Below are 17,737 nucleotides of genomic sequence, written 5' to 3' on the forward strand. Positions count from 1 at the left end.
TGAATGAATTACTAACATATCAGTTTTTTATAACGTGCATTAATGTTTATGAATCTAAGAATTATTAGTTTGACGCTATTTGAGTATTTTAGCTTATACTTCTTATTAAATTTTGTATGTCATACATTGATATTCAGTTCATGTCCTACAATGATAATTCGGTCCACTTTAGTTAATGATCGATGCAATTGCCTCACTGCTATATCTCCAACTCAAATCTAATTCGTATAAACAAGGGAAGCAGTTTGTAATACCCCGCCCATTAATATTAAGTTTAGAATAATTTTTGAACTTAGATTTGAGACGATTCACGCCGGATTGAGAAAAAGAAATTATTTTAATTCCAACAAAAATGATTTACAAAAGCATTTGTAAATTTAGTAATTAAATTTATATGCTTTGCATATTTATTTAATTAAACATTCAAGCATTTTTATGAGTGAGCTTTAATTTTATTTGGGCCTTAAGCTTTTAATTGCTTGAGTTTGAGTATTCGAATAATTCGAGATAATTATTTGAATGAGAACGGTGAACTCGGAAGTGAGATCTGAGTCCGTTACGACGTTTTTGAAATTTTTGACTTTTTGATGATGAATAGTAAAATACTGCTATTTAGTCTTTTTGTCGACTTTCAAAATCTTACGTGCACGTCGTCGAGAAATATTCTTAGTTTTTCGATACGAGTCCAAAAATGAAAGTTTTTATTTTTGAACGACAAGTGAATAGTAAATCGGAATTTCTCGATAAACGTGTAGATCTCGTTTATCAGAATTTCGAGAACGAGCTTGCATTTTCTATATTTATATAGAATTACGAGTGTAATGAAATTGAGTAGAGGTTGAGAGGGCGAGTAACGAAGAATGTGGGTAATTAGTCGTTAAAACGAGACGAAACGGGATATTTAACAACTAAGTGGGATAATATCCTAAAAGATCTAACCTACCCTACCCATGACCACCCCACCCAACCGCCCAGCAGCCTCATTTGTTAAATACACGGCTGTTGGCAGCCCACAACACTCATTCTCTATCTCTCTCTCACACACTCACACTCAAACACCTACTTATCACGCCAAACACCATTTTTAGCTTGGACGGTGGTTTCAAGCTCCGATTTGAGTGCCGAGACGAGCCCCGATCATTATTTCGATCATAGATTCAAGTAGGTAACAGCTTAACCTACGTTTTGATGGTTTAATTCTCAGTTTTCGTCGACGTAGAAAAAACGTCGATTCTCGACTTTTTTTTCAAACGTTGTCGGATTGATGTGAATTTTTAGTATGTTGTTCTTGGGTAATTATCGAGCATGTTTAATGAAAGAGTTAAGATCGGTTCGAACCGTAGCTAGGGAACCCAGATGGGCAGCCCGCTTTTGTTCTTCATTGCTCTTCATCCTTCGATTTCCATTTGATTGTTGTAACTTGTTGTTTGTGCTTAGGAGCATGCTAGGATTGTTGTGCTTTAAATTCATAGTCTTCCAAGCATGAAAATAGCATGTTTTTATGAAGATCTTGGCTGCCAAAGTTTGAAGTTCAAGGCTGCCATTTTTTTTACGAAAGTTTGAGGTTGAAGATGATGCATGTTAAGGGTTTTGATGTGTTTGTGTTCTAGGATGGTTGATGAGCATGATGAAGTTTTGAAGTGTAAATGTTAGAGTTTGCATGAACTTAAGGCTGTTGTTCGTGTTCAGTTTCTGGAGTCATGCATTGCATCATGTTTTAATTGGTTATTTAAAACTCCGATTTCAAAAGAAAGACGAGTAAGAATATTGTTGGTGTTCTTAACTCAAGAGAATTGTTTTCAAGTATTTATTCTTTAAATTTTGAAAACCCGGCTAAGTGAATCATAGGATGATGAGCACTACACCATGACTTGAGTTTAGATTAAGAGACCTATTAAGAATAGATTTCTTGTAGGCTTTGAACGTCAGGAGGATTAGCACTGCTATTCCGATTCAGAGTTAAGTTAAACGACAGGCTTTGCCTAAGCAGGTGGGCTTACTTTCCAAATGTATAAAGTATGATTGAGTTATTAAGCTCTAAATGTTTCATTAAAATGCAAATTATTTATTCAATGAAATGAAAACTGTTTATCCAATAAAATATTTATGTGCACTCTGCTCTGTTTAAGGCTCGCAAAGTTAATCAATTGAGGTTCTCTTATGACCTAACACGTTGTTTGAGAATTGTGTACACTCGTTAGCTGACCTGGTGGGTTGATCTCCATCGGGCACTAACTAAGAGGCGTTATAAGGGTGCTTGCTGGATGTGTTCCGAAGCATGTAATGTAAGGGCCTGCCTGGGTAGCGTCCCGAGGTCAATTCAACTTGTCTGAGTTACGTCCTCAGGGCAAGTGCAATGGGAGAAATGGATCCGTCGGTGGCTAAAAGGTCCGGGATCACAGCGAGTAACAGAAAGGGAGTGTGACATGTGCGCACAAATGAAATAAATTATTTTAACATGCTTAGAAGTTCTTTCAATTTAAAACCTTCTAAGTTATGTCAAGTATGATTGGATAAACTGTCTTTAAGAAAAAAAAAATATGAAATGTTTATGAAAATGCATGCCCACTGAGTACTTTAGTACTTAGCCCAAAAATACTTTCAAATGTTTTCAGGTTGGCTGGCTGGTGCTGACGGGGCGGAGCTGAGGCTAGGGTTTAAATTCCTATTTTAGACTTCCGCTGTAGCATTCACTCATATCCGTCTTTTGTTATCCCAACTTAAGATCTTTATGTTAACTTTCAAATGATATACTTGACCGAGCTTAGACTCTTCACTACTAAATTTATGCCAATGAATGTCGGTTGTCAGAAGTATGAAACAAAACTTGTGATCCAAAGGGGCATAGCCCGACTTTCAATCCTATTTCGGTTTTAACAAGGTTTTTCCCTTGTTTATTTCTATGAATTATTCACACCTCGATTATATTTATTCCTTCAAGAATTGGGGTGTGACAGAATGGTATCAGAGCATAAGTTTTCTTTCATGTCTCTGATAACCATAAAGTTTTTTTTGATGTCGAGTCTAGAATAGTATCTCTAGACTTCTAATAATGTCAGTAGCCCTCAGCTCGCCGTCACACTGCCGCAACCAAGGTACGATAATAGTTTCAAAATTATACGTATATGTATTTCAGATGTTATGAATGTTTCCAAGAAAAAAGTGTGTGCTTTCAATGAATGATGTTATATGAATTGCTCATCGCCTTCATATAGTTATTTTGAGCCTTTGACTCATATAACCAATGTATGTATGTATGTCGTGTTTGGGACAACCCGAGCCCTTAACGAATCAATGTATGTATGGTCGAGTTAGATTCCTTGAATCTTTTCGGCACAAGCAAAGTTTTCATGAAAGGGACTTTAAATGTCCATATATGTTTAAAGTTTCAAAAGAAACAGAAGTATGCATGTATGTAAGAATGAATGAGAAAGCTTTATGTTGTCGTTTTAGGTTAGCTGCCTATACGATTAGAATGATGGGTCCTCTTACAAACTGTTTGAGTACCACCCAAGAATGCCTTGAGAATGTTAGTCGTGATAGCACCGCTTGATCGATTTAAGTAAGGATTGGTAAGATAGAAATGTTTAACATAGATATGTTACAACATAAAGGCAATGCCTTAAGACTAAGGATTCACTTAAGCTATTTCAATAGCGGTAAGATTAAGTTTTTCACATAAGAACTTACGTTGCTTATGATTATGATGTTAGTCGTGATAGCTTTGCTAGAACGGCATAGAATGGACTTTCATGGTATCAGTAACTTATGATGAAGTACTTGTTAGTAAGTGTTTTAAGTTAGAAGTTTGACCAGAGCCTTACATGAATAAGAAGTTGACATGATTGGGAGCGAAGCTCCCATTTGACTGAGTGATTCGTTTTGTTGGGTCTGGCCAGCCCACATGACTAAGATCTCGGTGATTGTCAATTAAGATTTTTGATCTCGAGGTAGAGCATCATCCCAATATATAGACTCGCACTATATAGTTGTTACAATAGATTTGATAATCAAAGCGATTTTTGGAATCCCAAGCGAAGAACTGAAGCAGATAGTGAGTATGATGAAGTTTTCAACCAGCTGTCAATATGTGAGCCACATGGTGGACAATAATGAGAAATGCGTAAAGGAGTTCGTAAATGAATCGCGTCATGAGATATTCATTTCCCCTAGTAAACCAGGGAGATATTACGAAGGAACAAGCAATGAGCGAGACTCTCACCACCGAGTCACTACAACAAATGGATAAGGAAAAAGTTCATGCACAAACAAGATATGTACACCACCTCAAGATGGAGGTAAAGAAAAAGAAAATGGAATGAAAGAAATAGAGGAAACTCTGAAATGGAAGGAAAGCAATGGAACTAAACTTAAGGTATAACCCGACCCTAAAGCTAGCAAGCTCAAGCCAAAAGAGTGAACGCTTGGGCTAAAGTGTCAGAAGCTCCATTAAGAAGAATGTCCGAATAGAGCAAATGATCTTTTTAAACGGCAAAGAACGTGAACACTATGCCTCATCACCTCAAAGAATAAATTTGGAACACCACCACAATGGAATTTTAGAAACTCACATTGAATAATCATTTGGAAATGAGTTTACATGGCAGAAAGAGTGCCATTAATCCTCGAAGTGAAAGTTACCAAGATGATGAGAAAAGTTTGATGTTAGAATTCCCTAGTCAATCTGAGAATGAGACTTAGGACGAAGGAAACAATCAAGGAAGTTCCAACGATTCGAGAGTACAATGATATTTTTCCCAAGGAATTACCAAATTTTCACCAGACCTAGTTTCATGCAACATAGTATGTCACTATGGGGAGTATTAGTTCGAGATGTCAAACGAAAAGATGATACACTAGGGATGTGTATGGATTATAAGAAGTTTAAGCAAGCTCATACGGATAGATGTCCTCTCTCAAGGACGGATGGCTCGTTTGACCCAATTGAAAGAAGTGAAGTTTCACAAACTCATCGTGTTAACTGAAGGAAACAAGAGGGACCCCTGTCAAGTAGAAATAATCGAAGAATGAGAAGCACCATTGAATGCCAATCAGATAAAGAAGGATTCGTGAATTGCGCACGTGACTGAAAGTTGAGACTAGATTGAGTTTGATACAAGTTCAAAAACAAAGTGATAACATAAGTATCTTGGTGATCAAAGCCACATGAGTTAAATTACCTGACTTATGACTTAGGAATCGCTGTTGTTGTGTACGCATCGAGAAATTGGAAACACTATCTCTACGGAGCTAAGAGTGAAATCTTTACCGATCACAAGAATTTGAAGTATCTTTCGAGTAATACAATTTGAGCTCAAGTCAATAGAGATGACTCGAACTAGTAAAAGTTTTGGATTGTACCATCAGTCACGACTTAAGAAAGCAAAGGTGACAACAGACGCCATGAGTCGAAAGACTGGCTAAGATAAAGTATTTGAGTACCAATAAGGAGAACTGATTGGCTACCCTGTCTCATTCAGTATAAGAATTGTTCTTCGTTTGGAGGCATTATCAAGTTGTGTACCTGCACCAGTGATAGATCCGAAACTAGTATCAAGGCTGGTCGAGAAAGTCGATCACATCTAGTAAAGAATCAAAGAAGCAAGATGAGATAGTCCTAGCCAGGACCTAAGTTATGAAGAGAAATCAATCCAGATACTTGATTGCAAGGTTCAAGTTTTACGAGACAATAATATTGTTCTCGTCAAGAAGTGGAACCATCACAGGATGGAAAAGGCCACAAAAGAGATGAATGAAACGAACGACTAGTATCACAAGTTAGAATACCAGATATGTAATTCCGAGGACGGAATTTTTATAAGGAGGGAGGGATGTAATACCCCGCCCATTAATATTAAGTTTAGAATAATTTTTGAACTTAGATTTGAGACGATTCACGCCGGATTGAGAAAAAGAAATTATTTTAATTCCAACAAAAATGATTTACAAAAGTATTTGTAAATTTAGTAATTAAATTTATATGCTTTGCATATTTATTTAATTAAGCATTCAAGCATTTTTATGAGTGAGCTTTAATTTTATTTGGGCCTTAAGCTTTTAATTGCTTGAGTTTGAGTATTCGAATAATTCGAGATAATTATTTGAATGAGAACGGTGAACTCGGAAGTGAGATCTGAGTCCGTTACGACGTTTTTGAAATTTTTGACTTTTTGATGATGAATAGTAAAATACTGCTATTTCGTCTTTTTGTCGACTTTCAAAATCTTACGTGCACGTCGTCGAGAAATATTCTTAGTTTTTCGATACGAGTCCAAAAATGAAAGTTTTTATTTTTGAACGACGAGTGAATAGTAAATCGGAATTTCTCGATAAACGTGTAGATCTCGTTTATCAGAATTTCGAGAACGAGCTTGCATTTTCTATATTTATATAGAATTACGAGTGTAATGAAATTGAGTAGAGGTTGAGAGGGCGAGTAACGAAGAATGTGGGTAATTAGTCGTTAAAACGAGACGAAACGGGATATTTAACAACTAAGTGGGATAATATCCTAAAAGATCTAACCTACCCTACCCATGACCACCCCACCCAACCGCCCAGCAGCCTCATTTGTTAAATACACGGCTGTTGGCAGCCCACAACACTCATTCTCTATCTCTCTCTCACACACTCACACTCAAACACCTACTTATCACGCCAAACACCATTTTTAGCTTGGACGGTGGTTTCAAGCTCCGATTTGAGTGCCGAGACGAGCCCCGATCATTATTTCGATCATAGATTCAAGTAGGTAACAGCTTAACCTACGTTTTGATGGTTTAATTCTCAGTTTTCGTCGACGTAGAAAAAACGTCGATTCTCGACTTTTTTTTCAAACGTTGTCGGATTGATGTGAATTTTTAAAATGTTGTTCTTGGGTAATTATCGAGCATGTTTAATGAAAGAGTTAAGATCGGTTCGAACCGTAGCTAGGGAACCCAGATGGGCAGCCCGCTTTTGTTCTTCATTGCTCTTCATCCTTTGATTTCCATTTGATTGTTGTAACTTGTTGTTTGTGCTTAGGAGCATGCTAGGATTGTTGTGCTTTAAATTCATAGTCTTCCAAGCATGAAAATAACATGTTTTTATGAAGATCTTGGCTGCCAAAGTTTGAAGTTCAAGGCTGCCATTTTTTTTACGAAAGTTTGAGGTTGAAGATGATGCATGTTAAGGGTTTTGATGTGTTTGTGTTCTAGGATGGTTGATGAGCATGATGAAGTTTTGAAGTGTAAATGTTAGAGTTTGCATGAACTTAAGGCTGTTGTTCGTGTTCAGTTTCTGGAGTCATGCATTGCATCATGTTTTAATTGGTTATTTAAAACTCCGATTTCAAAAGAAAGACGAGTAAGAATATTGTTGGTGTTCTTAACTCAAGAGAATTGTTTTCAAGTATTTATTCTTTAAATTTTGAAAACCCGGCTAAGTGAATCATAGGATGATGAGCACTACACCATGACTTGAGTTTAGATTAAGAGACCTATTAAGAATAGATTTCTTGTAGGCTTTGAACGTCAGGAGGATTAGCACTGCTATTCCGATTCAGAGTTAAGTTAAACGACAGGCTTTGCCTAAGCAGGTGGGCTTACTTTCCAAATGTATAAAGTATGATTGAGTTATTAAGCTCTAAATGTTTCATTAAAATGCAAATTATTTATTCAATGAAATGAAAACTGTTTATCCAATAAAATATTTATGTGCACTCTGCTCTGTTTAAGGCTCGCAAAGTTAATCAATTGAGGTTCTCTTATGACCTAACACGTTGTTTGAGAATTATGTACACTCGTTAGCTGACCTGGTGGGTTGATCTCCATCGGGCACTAACTAAGAGGCGTTATAAGGGTGCTTGCTGGATGTGTTCCGAAGCATGTAATGTAAGGGCCTGCCTGGGTAGCGTCCCGAGGTCAATTCAACTTGTCTGAGTTACGTCCTCAGGGCAAGTGCAATGGGAGAAATGGATCCGTCGGTGGCTAAAAGGTCCGGGATCACAGCGAGTAACAGAAAGGGAGTGTGACATGTGCGCACAAATGAAATAAATTATTTTAACATGCTTAGAAGTTCTTTCAATTTAAAACCTTCTAAGTTATGTCAAGTATGATTGGATAAACTGTCTTTAAGAAAAAAAAAATATGAAATGTTTATGAAAATGCATGCCCACTGAGTACTTTAGTACTTAGCCCAAAAATACTTTCAAATGTTTTCAGGTTGGCTGGCTGGTGCTGACAGGGCGGAGCTGAGGCTAAGGTTTAAATTCCTATTTTAGACTTCCGCTGTAGCATTCACTCATATCCGTCTTTTGTTATCCCAACTTAAGATCTTTATGTTAACTTTCAAATGATATACTTGACCGAGCTTAGACTCTTCACTACTAAATTTATGCCAATGAATGTCGGTTGTCAGAAGCATGAAACAAAACTTGTGATCCAAAGGGGCATAGCCCGACTTTCAATCCTATTTCGGTTTTAACAAGGTTTTTCCCTTGTTTATTTCTATGAATTATTCACACCTCGATTATATTTATTCCTTCAAGAATTGGGGTGTGACACAGTTCACCCCATAGTTAGTACTTCATACAAAAAACCATGGACAGTATTTCATACTTTGTAACCTATTAGTTTGTGCATTTTATCTTCGTAAACGGAAAATATTCAATCTTTATTACTTCGTACAAAATAAATGACCACACATTCATCATAATTTCATAATGTACTAAATAATCTAGAATAATCAACAACATTCGTCAAAACCTCCAATGTATCACTAAGAATTCAATTTACCACACCAAATGCGAAACCAAAGCACAAATAAGTCTGTAACTATCCATCACCCAGTAGTTAAGCTTCTCGGGTAGATCCTGGATAGGAAGATCCAACAAATAATTAAATCCTAATGTCGCCACTGCTTTTGATGCTCGTTCATCTCGTTCAACAAGGACGACTAATGTTCTGGACGTCTGACAACCCACTCCTTGTAATTCACCATCACCGCTTTGCGCTTCTCGTTCCTTGTCTTTTTTATAACAGCGACGGTAGACCTCCAACATCAACCGAAGTGTCTGAATTATCTTCACCAGACTGCTTTGCAACCTTCATTTCTTTACTCTTTTTCAAAACTCCTAATTCATTCAAACAACTAAATAATTCAAAAAATACACAAACATAACCAAAAACATATAACCACATAATGCAAAAATTCAAGTACCACCTAAATATAGAAAAAAAGTACAACCTAAACCACTCTTAAATTAATAACAATTTAACATACCGTCTATCATTGCAAGCTTCAACTCTGTTAGCAATGGGTCATTCCTATGCTTAGTTCGTGCTGCATAAAGATGAGGAATTGTATCTCCTTGCATAAAACAAACTTGATACTGGACAAGTCACATAAACAAACCTTCACTTGTCTGTCTATTGTATCTCCCGAATTACTATACCTTTTCCCCTTTTTGGGCACATTGCTGCAATTCACGCGCAAATTTCTTTCGTTATGCACACATATTGTGGCTTCACAGAACCTCAAAGATATAAATTTATCACACTCACACAAACGCATATCTAATATCAGTTGGGTTCACACTCATCACCCACGCAAACTTGTATCCATTTCTAATCAATTACTACCTAATGAGCTGGCAATCATCAGCTAAACAATCAGAATACACAAAACAGATGTCAATTCAGACACGACACAAAATATTTTCAGATTACAACATGGTTCACGCTAATAAAGTTCGTATATGCAATTTCATAATTATGGATTCATACAACATCTAAAATTGATTCAAGGCCAACATGTAAGAGTGATTCATACAACAAATTCATATCAAGAACAAAACTGATTCATAATTAATATCAGTAATTCAAAAAACTCATAATTTAGCAATATCTTCCTTTGAACACGCGGGTTCACACAAAGTACAGAGTTCTAATTCATGGTTGCAATTCTGGTAAAACACATATATGTTCATGAACAAATGATGTCCCGATTCACATTGTGGACATCATCAGATAATGATTACACAAATGAATATTATTAAATTCGCATTAATACCCCCGAAAATCATCATTGTGACATGTCATCTACAAAAAAAAAGGGGAAACACCAGAAAATAAACCCAAAGTTTCGATTAATTCATATCTTACAATCTCAAAGATCTCAAGAATACACATATATTGAAAAAAGAAATAACAAACCTAATAGAAAAGTTGCAATTAGACGAATTCCTTAAAAAAACTGATATGTGTAGATCCACTACAAAAAATAAAATGACATCTCACACAATATTGTTCTGACACCAATTAATTTGTTTATTAAATTATAAATCTGACAAAACCATTTAAACTAACAAACTAATTCACGCGAATTAAAAATTGTACAAGTACAGTCTATGAATCAAGCAAACATGCAAATTCGTAAGCAAATATACAAATACTTTAAACCATTAGAGAAATCGCACATCACAACTCACTCACCGGAGCTCTTCGATTTTGTCTTCATCATTAAAACATGGGATTAGTTTCGCCTACTTTTTTGGGGTTATAAATTTCTGTTCTCTGCGGAATGAATCTGCAGACGAAATATGAAGAAAATTGCCTGCAAAAAATGGTAGAAACTAAACCCTAAAATGATTCATTTTATTGATTTTAAATTAATTCTCCATAGCAATCATATAAAATCTGATTTTCCTTATTTATTGAGCACAATTTTCGGGGAAATACTATACCAAAAAAGCCCTTGTAAAAAACTTTGGTGTGAATCATACGTATATGACCTTCGAACTAGATAGCTAAATAATTCACAATCTCAACCGTCCAGATTTTTAGATCAAGGGTTAAGATTAGTTCCTATTTTATACACTAAGGGGTGTTTTCACCCTAGCCTTCCCCTATATATATATATATATATATATAGGGTATGGTTCTAGAGAGAACTATATTATTTGTGAGAACGTGAGAATCATCAAATTTAATGCATCCACTATAAAAATTAATGCTTTCGCTGTTAAAATTAATGCACTCAAAAAAATAAAAAGAATTGCTCCCTTCAGGATTCGAACTCAGGATCTGCAATCATCCAACAAGATGATGCATCCACCGTAGATCTTCATGATCGAATGACTGAAAATGCATGGTTCTCTGTTCTTCTTTTATTTATTGGTTTTTTCTTGAACCTCTCCCTATATATATACATCCCTATATATATATATATATATAGAGAGAGAGAGAGAGAGAGAGAGTGGGGTTCAAATGAGAACCGAGATTTAAAATGAGAACGAAGAACCATCTTCAATCCTTGGATCATGAATATCAACGGTGGATGCATCATTTGAAGGAATATTAAATTGAATTAATACTCTAATGCCCGATGATCGTTTCTTGGATTATTATTAATTCATCATACAACGATTAATCCCTAACATGCCCCTATGAATTTAAGTGTTGCACGTTGGTGTTCAGAAATACCTGAAGAATTCAGAAGAATTCGTCAAACTCACAGCTTAACAGACCAGTCAGCTTCAAGCCTTCGTTTGAAGCCTCAAACGTCCTCAAATCGTATTTTGTCCAGAAATACGACTTCTTCGACTTCGAGAGAGCTTTCCGTGGCCGCCTGTTTCGCCTGAATCGGAGTTATGTGGAGGAAGTTATGGTCGTTCTCCCGAAACTGCCAAAACTTGATTTCCTGCGAAAATCTGACTCCAGCTCAGATCTTCTGAACTGTATCCCGCTCAGCTTTCACCGTTGGATGGACAACGATCTATGAAAGTCCCAAGGGAGAATGTGCCTACACATTTCTGGCGCCTCTCTGCTCTCTCAAAACCCTAATTAATTAGTGTATATTTTTTGAGAGCTGACAGTTGTATTTAAATAAATAAATACGTGTAGAGGGCGCAGATTTAGTGTAGAGAACGATTTCTCCCTGTACTAGGGCTAGGAGACTTTGGGCCAGTCCAGGGACCAGATACAAGGAATAAAGATGGGCCTCAAATAAATTAATTATCTATGGTCAGCCCAGACCATATATAATTAATTTATAAATATTAGTTCATTCCACTAGAGAACCAATATTGACTTACCCCTTTATTGCTGGTGATGAGTCGGGGCTTGTATTTAGACTTATTAAATCCCCGTATTTAAAATATCCGACATCCATTAATTAATTAGAGCTCTGACAGCTTAAATTAATTAATCTCTTTGTAATCCTTAAGTAGTACCACTCAAACCTTATTATTGCGCCTGAACTTAATCAATCTGCAGGGTTTAGCGCAATAAACATTATTGAGCTCCTTAAGGGAATGTCATTATCCTATATCGGATACGAGTACTAATACAGATAATCAAATATCATATATTAACCGCTATCACCCAAGATACAGAGTACTCAAGTTACTATATAACTCTCACTCATAGTAAATCAAAGTGATACACGAATTAACATATATATCTGAAATCTTATTAGTATTAAGATTTTATTAAGTCACTGAGATCTTGATTCTTCACTTAAGTCAGATAGAAGAATACATCTCACTGTGGTCCTATCAATACGTTATGACGTACCCGTATAGACAAGTAGTCAAGACAAACTACTTCCATCTATACCGCAGCCTAAACCGATGACTCGTCCTAAGGTCATCTCGATCGGCTGTGATCATATTATATCTCTTAAGGTTATTCCAATTATATGGTCTTTTGTGATCTACAACACACCATATAATCTACTTATATAGAGATAGAGAACATACATATGCAATCATGAACACAAACAGATAGGAGATTAAAACAGTGAACATAGGAATCATTGTATACAAGCATAAAAGATTCTTGCTTTCAGTATACAAATCCAACAATCTCCCACTTATACTAAAGCAAACTTTTAGTATACAATGTGTCTATTTACCAATCACCTAACACTTCTCCCACTTATAGTTAAAGTTTCCTAAGTGGGTGGCATCAACCGCATTCCCATCTTTCAATGAGCATTTGCGATAAGCCTTTATTAAAAGATTAGTAGGTTTCTCCAATATATGAGAATTTATTCTATGAGCACAAAACCTCGATTTACGAATAATCGTATAACTTGGTACTTACTCTCCATGTGTTTGACCCCTTGTAGTTCTTGGATTCCTTAGAGTTTGCAACTGCACTTGAGGTATCACTAAGGTGATGCTTTCACGCAAACTAGGAATCACCCTTAGATCCTAGAGGTAGTGGTCAAACCAAAAGGTTTTACCTCCCAAGGAAAAACATATAGCTCGAGGTAATTATTCTTTATTCCGGTCAGCCTGGAAATCCGAAATCGTATAATCCAAAAAGGAACTAAACTGTCTAACTGGTAAACTATCCTTATTCTCTAGTCAGGGACTTGAAAATATAATTTACCACAGTTCAGTGTCCTTAACTAGGACTATACAGATATCTTACAACCATGCTAACTGCATAGCAAATATAAGATCTCGTACATAGCAATCCATACATGAAGCTATCTACTGCGGAAACGTAGAATACTGCCTTCATTTCCTCAACCCTAATAGGCATCTTAAGACATAGTCTTTAGATAAAAGAACGCCATATCTAAAAGGTAGCAATCATTTCTTGGCGGTATTCATACTACAACGAGTATTCTCAGTATCAATGTAAGACACTCGAGATAAGCCCAACATCTTATTCTAGTGATCCTTTATAACCTTGATCACAAAGATGTATACTATACATCCTTCTATATATATACTACAAACCTCAGTGAGTAACATATTGAAAATGTTGATTTATAAGATGCTTTTTATGTCGAATTTCCAATAATTTATTTAGGATAAAATAGTTCTACATGGAGTTGGATTTTCCTTGTGTGAGCATTCGAATTTTTGCTAAAATCAAATCTAGTAATCAGAAATTTTAGGATCAAAATCAAATCAAATCCAAAAAAATCGATAAAATTGAAAACACAATCGAATTATTATTTTTATTAATATTTATAATTTTATTTTTAAATTATTTAAACAAGATTAAATATAAATACACGATGTGCAAAATGATTGTATCATTGGATACACATGAAGAAGAAGAAAATATAAGAAACAAGAAGATGTGGAGGCTCAATGGCTCATACATGGTGTTGTACATTCTTGGCTGATGTATCTTTGGCCATCTCTATCCTTTTCCAATTTGTAAACTTGGTGAGCAGAAAGAGGCCAATCGTTTGGGATAACAGACCACATGTCAGCCCAATCCATAATCCCTGTGCCAAATACAAGATAGTTTATACGTAACAGCCGATTTGAACTTGAGATTTTTAACTTCAAGCATTATCACCGTAACGACTTGAACTTGAGATCTTTAACAATGGAATTATTCGCATTTTTTGGTTTCCATTAGTGTTACTTTTATTTTATTTTCTTTTACCTTTCTCTTCAAATTCAATTTCTTGAAGATTTGAAATTATTAATTATCTTTTAGCATTTAATTTCATTTTTTAGTTAATAATGGATTATCATGACTAATTAATCCATAATTATGGTGTTGAAGTTTCAATTTTTAGTAATGACAAAAAGTGACAATTCAGATTGGTCCTAGCCCTTTAGTGATAAATGGTTATTTTATTTGATAATATTATAGTTTACCTTGGCATGGAGTGTAGTCTTGAATGCAAGAAGAGCAGCGATAACCATTCCAATGCAGTAGAATCCTCCCAAATTGATGTACACAACCAGATGCTGCCAACCACAACCCCTGGCAACCCCTGCAGTGAAAACAAAACCCAATGAATCTGCTCTTTCAATCCAGCTACGATTACTCAACATTACAATGAACAACACACAAACCTGATAATATCCCTTGAACAAAATCGCACAATATGGACACCACGAGAAAGGGTGTCATGGAGGCGAATGCATCGATTATCACAGGGCTACTGCTGAAGGAGCTGGCCCAGAGATTATGACCTAAAGCCAGTGCTAAAACCACTGCCAGTGAAAGGACAACGGTTAGCTTAAGAGTGACACGCATGGCATGCCTCGCTCGATCAGGGTGTCCAGCGCCCAACTCGTTAGACACCCTCGTGCTGCAAGAGTAGACACAAAACAGCCATATTTTAGCAGTAGCAAACGCCATTAAAATAAAGCGGATAAATTTGTATTCTTACCTGGCTGCAGCACTGAGGCCATAAGCAATCATGTAGGAAATTGCTTCTGTGTTCACACTGATCGGTATGAAGTCATTAGAATTTTCACTAAAAAACATTCAAGCTTCAAATTAGATGATACTTACCACATTGCTATGAGGGAAGTATTCAACTCCGAGTTTGGCATCACTCCGGCCAACAAAACAAGAATCTCGAAAGCCCAATATTCCAGACTGATATAAGAGCATATATGATAGCATCAATCATAAACCAATGACAGAAACTCTTAAGTTCCAAATTTATTATAAGGAATAAATCACTCACCACACCATTGCTGCAGAAGGCAAAGCAAGCTTCAAGTATGTCCATATATGAATTAAACACTCTGAAGTAAATCCATCCCACGTGTGTTGGAATTTCTTGGCCCTAAGCAAGTATGTGGCTAACATGAAGACTGAGATCCACAAAGATATGGAAGCTGCCACTGGACCTCCCCTGTATCCGAGCGGGGACCAATTAACCAAAACATAGGCAATGCCAATGTGCAGGACAAGAGGGACTATCGAGCACACAACCAGTGGCATAACAACTGACTGTGTCTGAAGAAACCTCAGCATATTTTGCAAGAAAGCGTAAGCAAATAGCCCGGGGATCAAATACTTGAGATACAAACCGGCTGCATTTGCTATTTGAGGTTCTTGTTGTAGTAAAGTCAGGACAATGTCGGAATACCACCAGAGAACAGATACAATGACAGTGAAGATGAGTGATACAATGCAGGACGTCTGGAGATATACTCCCATGATCCTGTACATTTTCGCGCCATATCCTTGGCCACATAAGGTCTCAAGAGCACCACTCAACCCTACCTAGGATCAGAATTAGTAAATCAACTGAACCAGAAGCTCTTCACAATAGGCCAATGATTGTAGAAACGAGGTAATTCACACATCAACATAGCTGAAAACATGTAGATCATTATGTCTCCATTCTTTCCTCACTAATTTTAGAAACTTGAGTAGAAATTCGAGAGCTAGAAACAGAGTTCATCCGATATGTATACTACAGTAGTTAAAGAAGCCATGTTTGGTGTTCATTTGAATATTGCATGCTTAGCAAACGCATTTCCATATAATTACATACTAAATAAACTCAAGCTCAAACTTGATCACATGCTTAGCAAATAGCAAGCCGAGATTGAGAAGAGTCGTTTAAGATGAAAAATAAGCAAATCGAGCTACCAAGTTAGGATTATAAATTTACAAGTTAAACCAAAATCGAGTTAAGCTAATAAAAGCAATAAAGTGGGATTGAGAGCAAAAAAAGTAAAATGAAGATCGAAATAAGTTGAGAGTACCATGAAAGAGAAACCGGTGACAGCAGCCCAGGAATTGGCGAGATTAGAGGAAGCGAGTTGGAGTTCTCCGAGGTGGCCGACGAACATGACGGAGACGAGAGGGATGAAGTAATAGGCGGCGTTGGTGAGAATCATGGGCAGCGCGAACACCACCTGATTCTTGGCTTCCGCCACATCGATCAGCTTCTTCAGCAGCCCATCCGAAGGCTTCCTCTCCAGAAGCGGAGTGCCCTCCTTGCTGCTGCTTGAAGCTGAATCCATACCCTCTCAAGATCCCTTTCCCGACTTCAAACACTGCCTAATATAACTATATACTACTATATATGTACATATCGTGAAATGCACGACCGCCCTATTTTATTTTATTTTAATTTTTTTTTAGGTGAGAAACAACTTCGTAAGTTTAGTCACCAAAATAGAATTTTGTTCGATTTTGTCGTGACTAGCGACGTGAGTGGGTAACAACTTCTGTGTGAGATTTTCATGATTAAATATCCAATAAAGTGAGATTTTCATGATTAAATATCAATTTATTGGAATAAAAAGGAAGAGTGCAAGAAAACGAGAAACTCATGGGTGTATCACGTGATTGGATTCTATCCAACAACTAACATATTAAATCCCATAACTTTGGTGTCTAGTTGTAAATATAAATTTATGTATTTAATTTAACAAATATAAAATTGTGTACAATTTTAAAATTTATAGATTAAATTATTTGTGTAAGGTGCTATATTTCTACTTGATCCTCTTATTATTATTTTTAATTGATCATTTGATAATATTTGAGTAGTCCTTCAAATTTGTTGGACAAATATATTTTCGATCTTCTCTTGGACTTGATCTTCGAGTTTTAAAACATTAATGTGGAGGGCCTTCGTCTTATTCTCGAACAAATATTGGCTTGACTTGAGATTTGAGCTTTGGAACATTGATGCAGATAACCTACGCTGGATCAAACATTGGGTTTGACTTGAGTTTTGAACTTTATAACGTTGATGCAGATAGCCTACGCCTTATTTTTGGATCGAACGTTGGACTTTATTTGAGAACGTAGATGGCCTACGCCTTATTTCACGATCAAACGTTGTGTTTGACTTGAGCTTTAGGCTTTATAATGTTGATGCCTACGCCTTATTTTTTGATCGAACATTGGACTTGAATTGAGAACGCATTGAACCTCGATGGGACACTTTGAATATTGAAGAGAAGTTCGTTGCAGAGAATTCTCCTCCAATTCTTGAGCTCTTGAATTTTGATTTAGTG

General features: G+C 36.3%; 1 protein-coding gene across 1 annotated transcript; it reads right to left on the bottom strand.

Annotated features, from left to right (window-relative positions):
• Positions 1 to 13,930: 13,930 nt before the first annotated feature.
• Positions 13,931 to 16,949, bottom strand: LOC131013359 (protein DETOXIFICATION 19-like). The gene is made up of 7 exons (XM_057941422.1): positions 16,472 to 16,949; positions 15,439 to 15,983; positions 15,261 to 15,347; positions 15,136 to 15,192; positions 14,816 to 15,054; positions 14,615 to 14,733; positions 13,931 to 14,232 (listed from the first exon to the last, which is right to left on the bottom strand). Exons 1-7 carry the CDS (start codon positions 16,730 to 16,732, stop codon positions 14,098 to 14,100), a joined length of 1,443 nt encoding a protein of 480 aa, XP_057797405.1. The 5' UTR covers positions 16,733 to 16,949; the 3' UTR covers positions 13,931 to 14,097.
• Between the last annotated feature and the right edge of the window lie 788 nt (positions 16,950 to 17,737).

This window comes from Salvia miltiorrhiza, chromosome 2 (assembly GCF_028751815.1).
Source record: "Salvia miltiorrhiza cultivar Shanhuang (shh) chromosome 2, IMPLAD_Smil_shh, whole genome shotgun sequence".
NCBI classification, from domain to species: Eukaryota; Viridiplantae; Streptophyta; class Magnoliopsida; order Lamiales; family Lamiaceae; genus Salvia; species Salvia miltiorrhiza.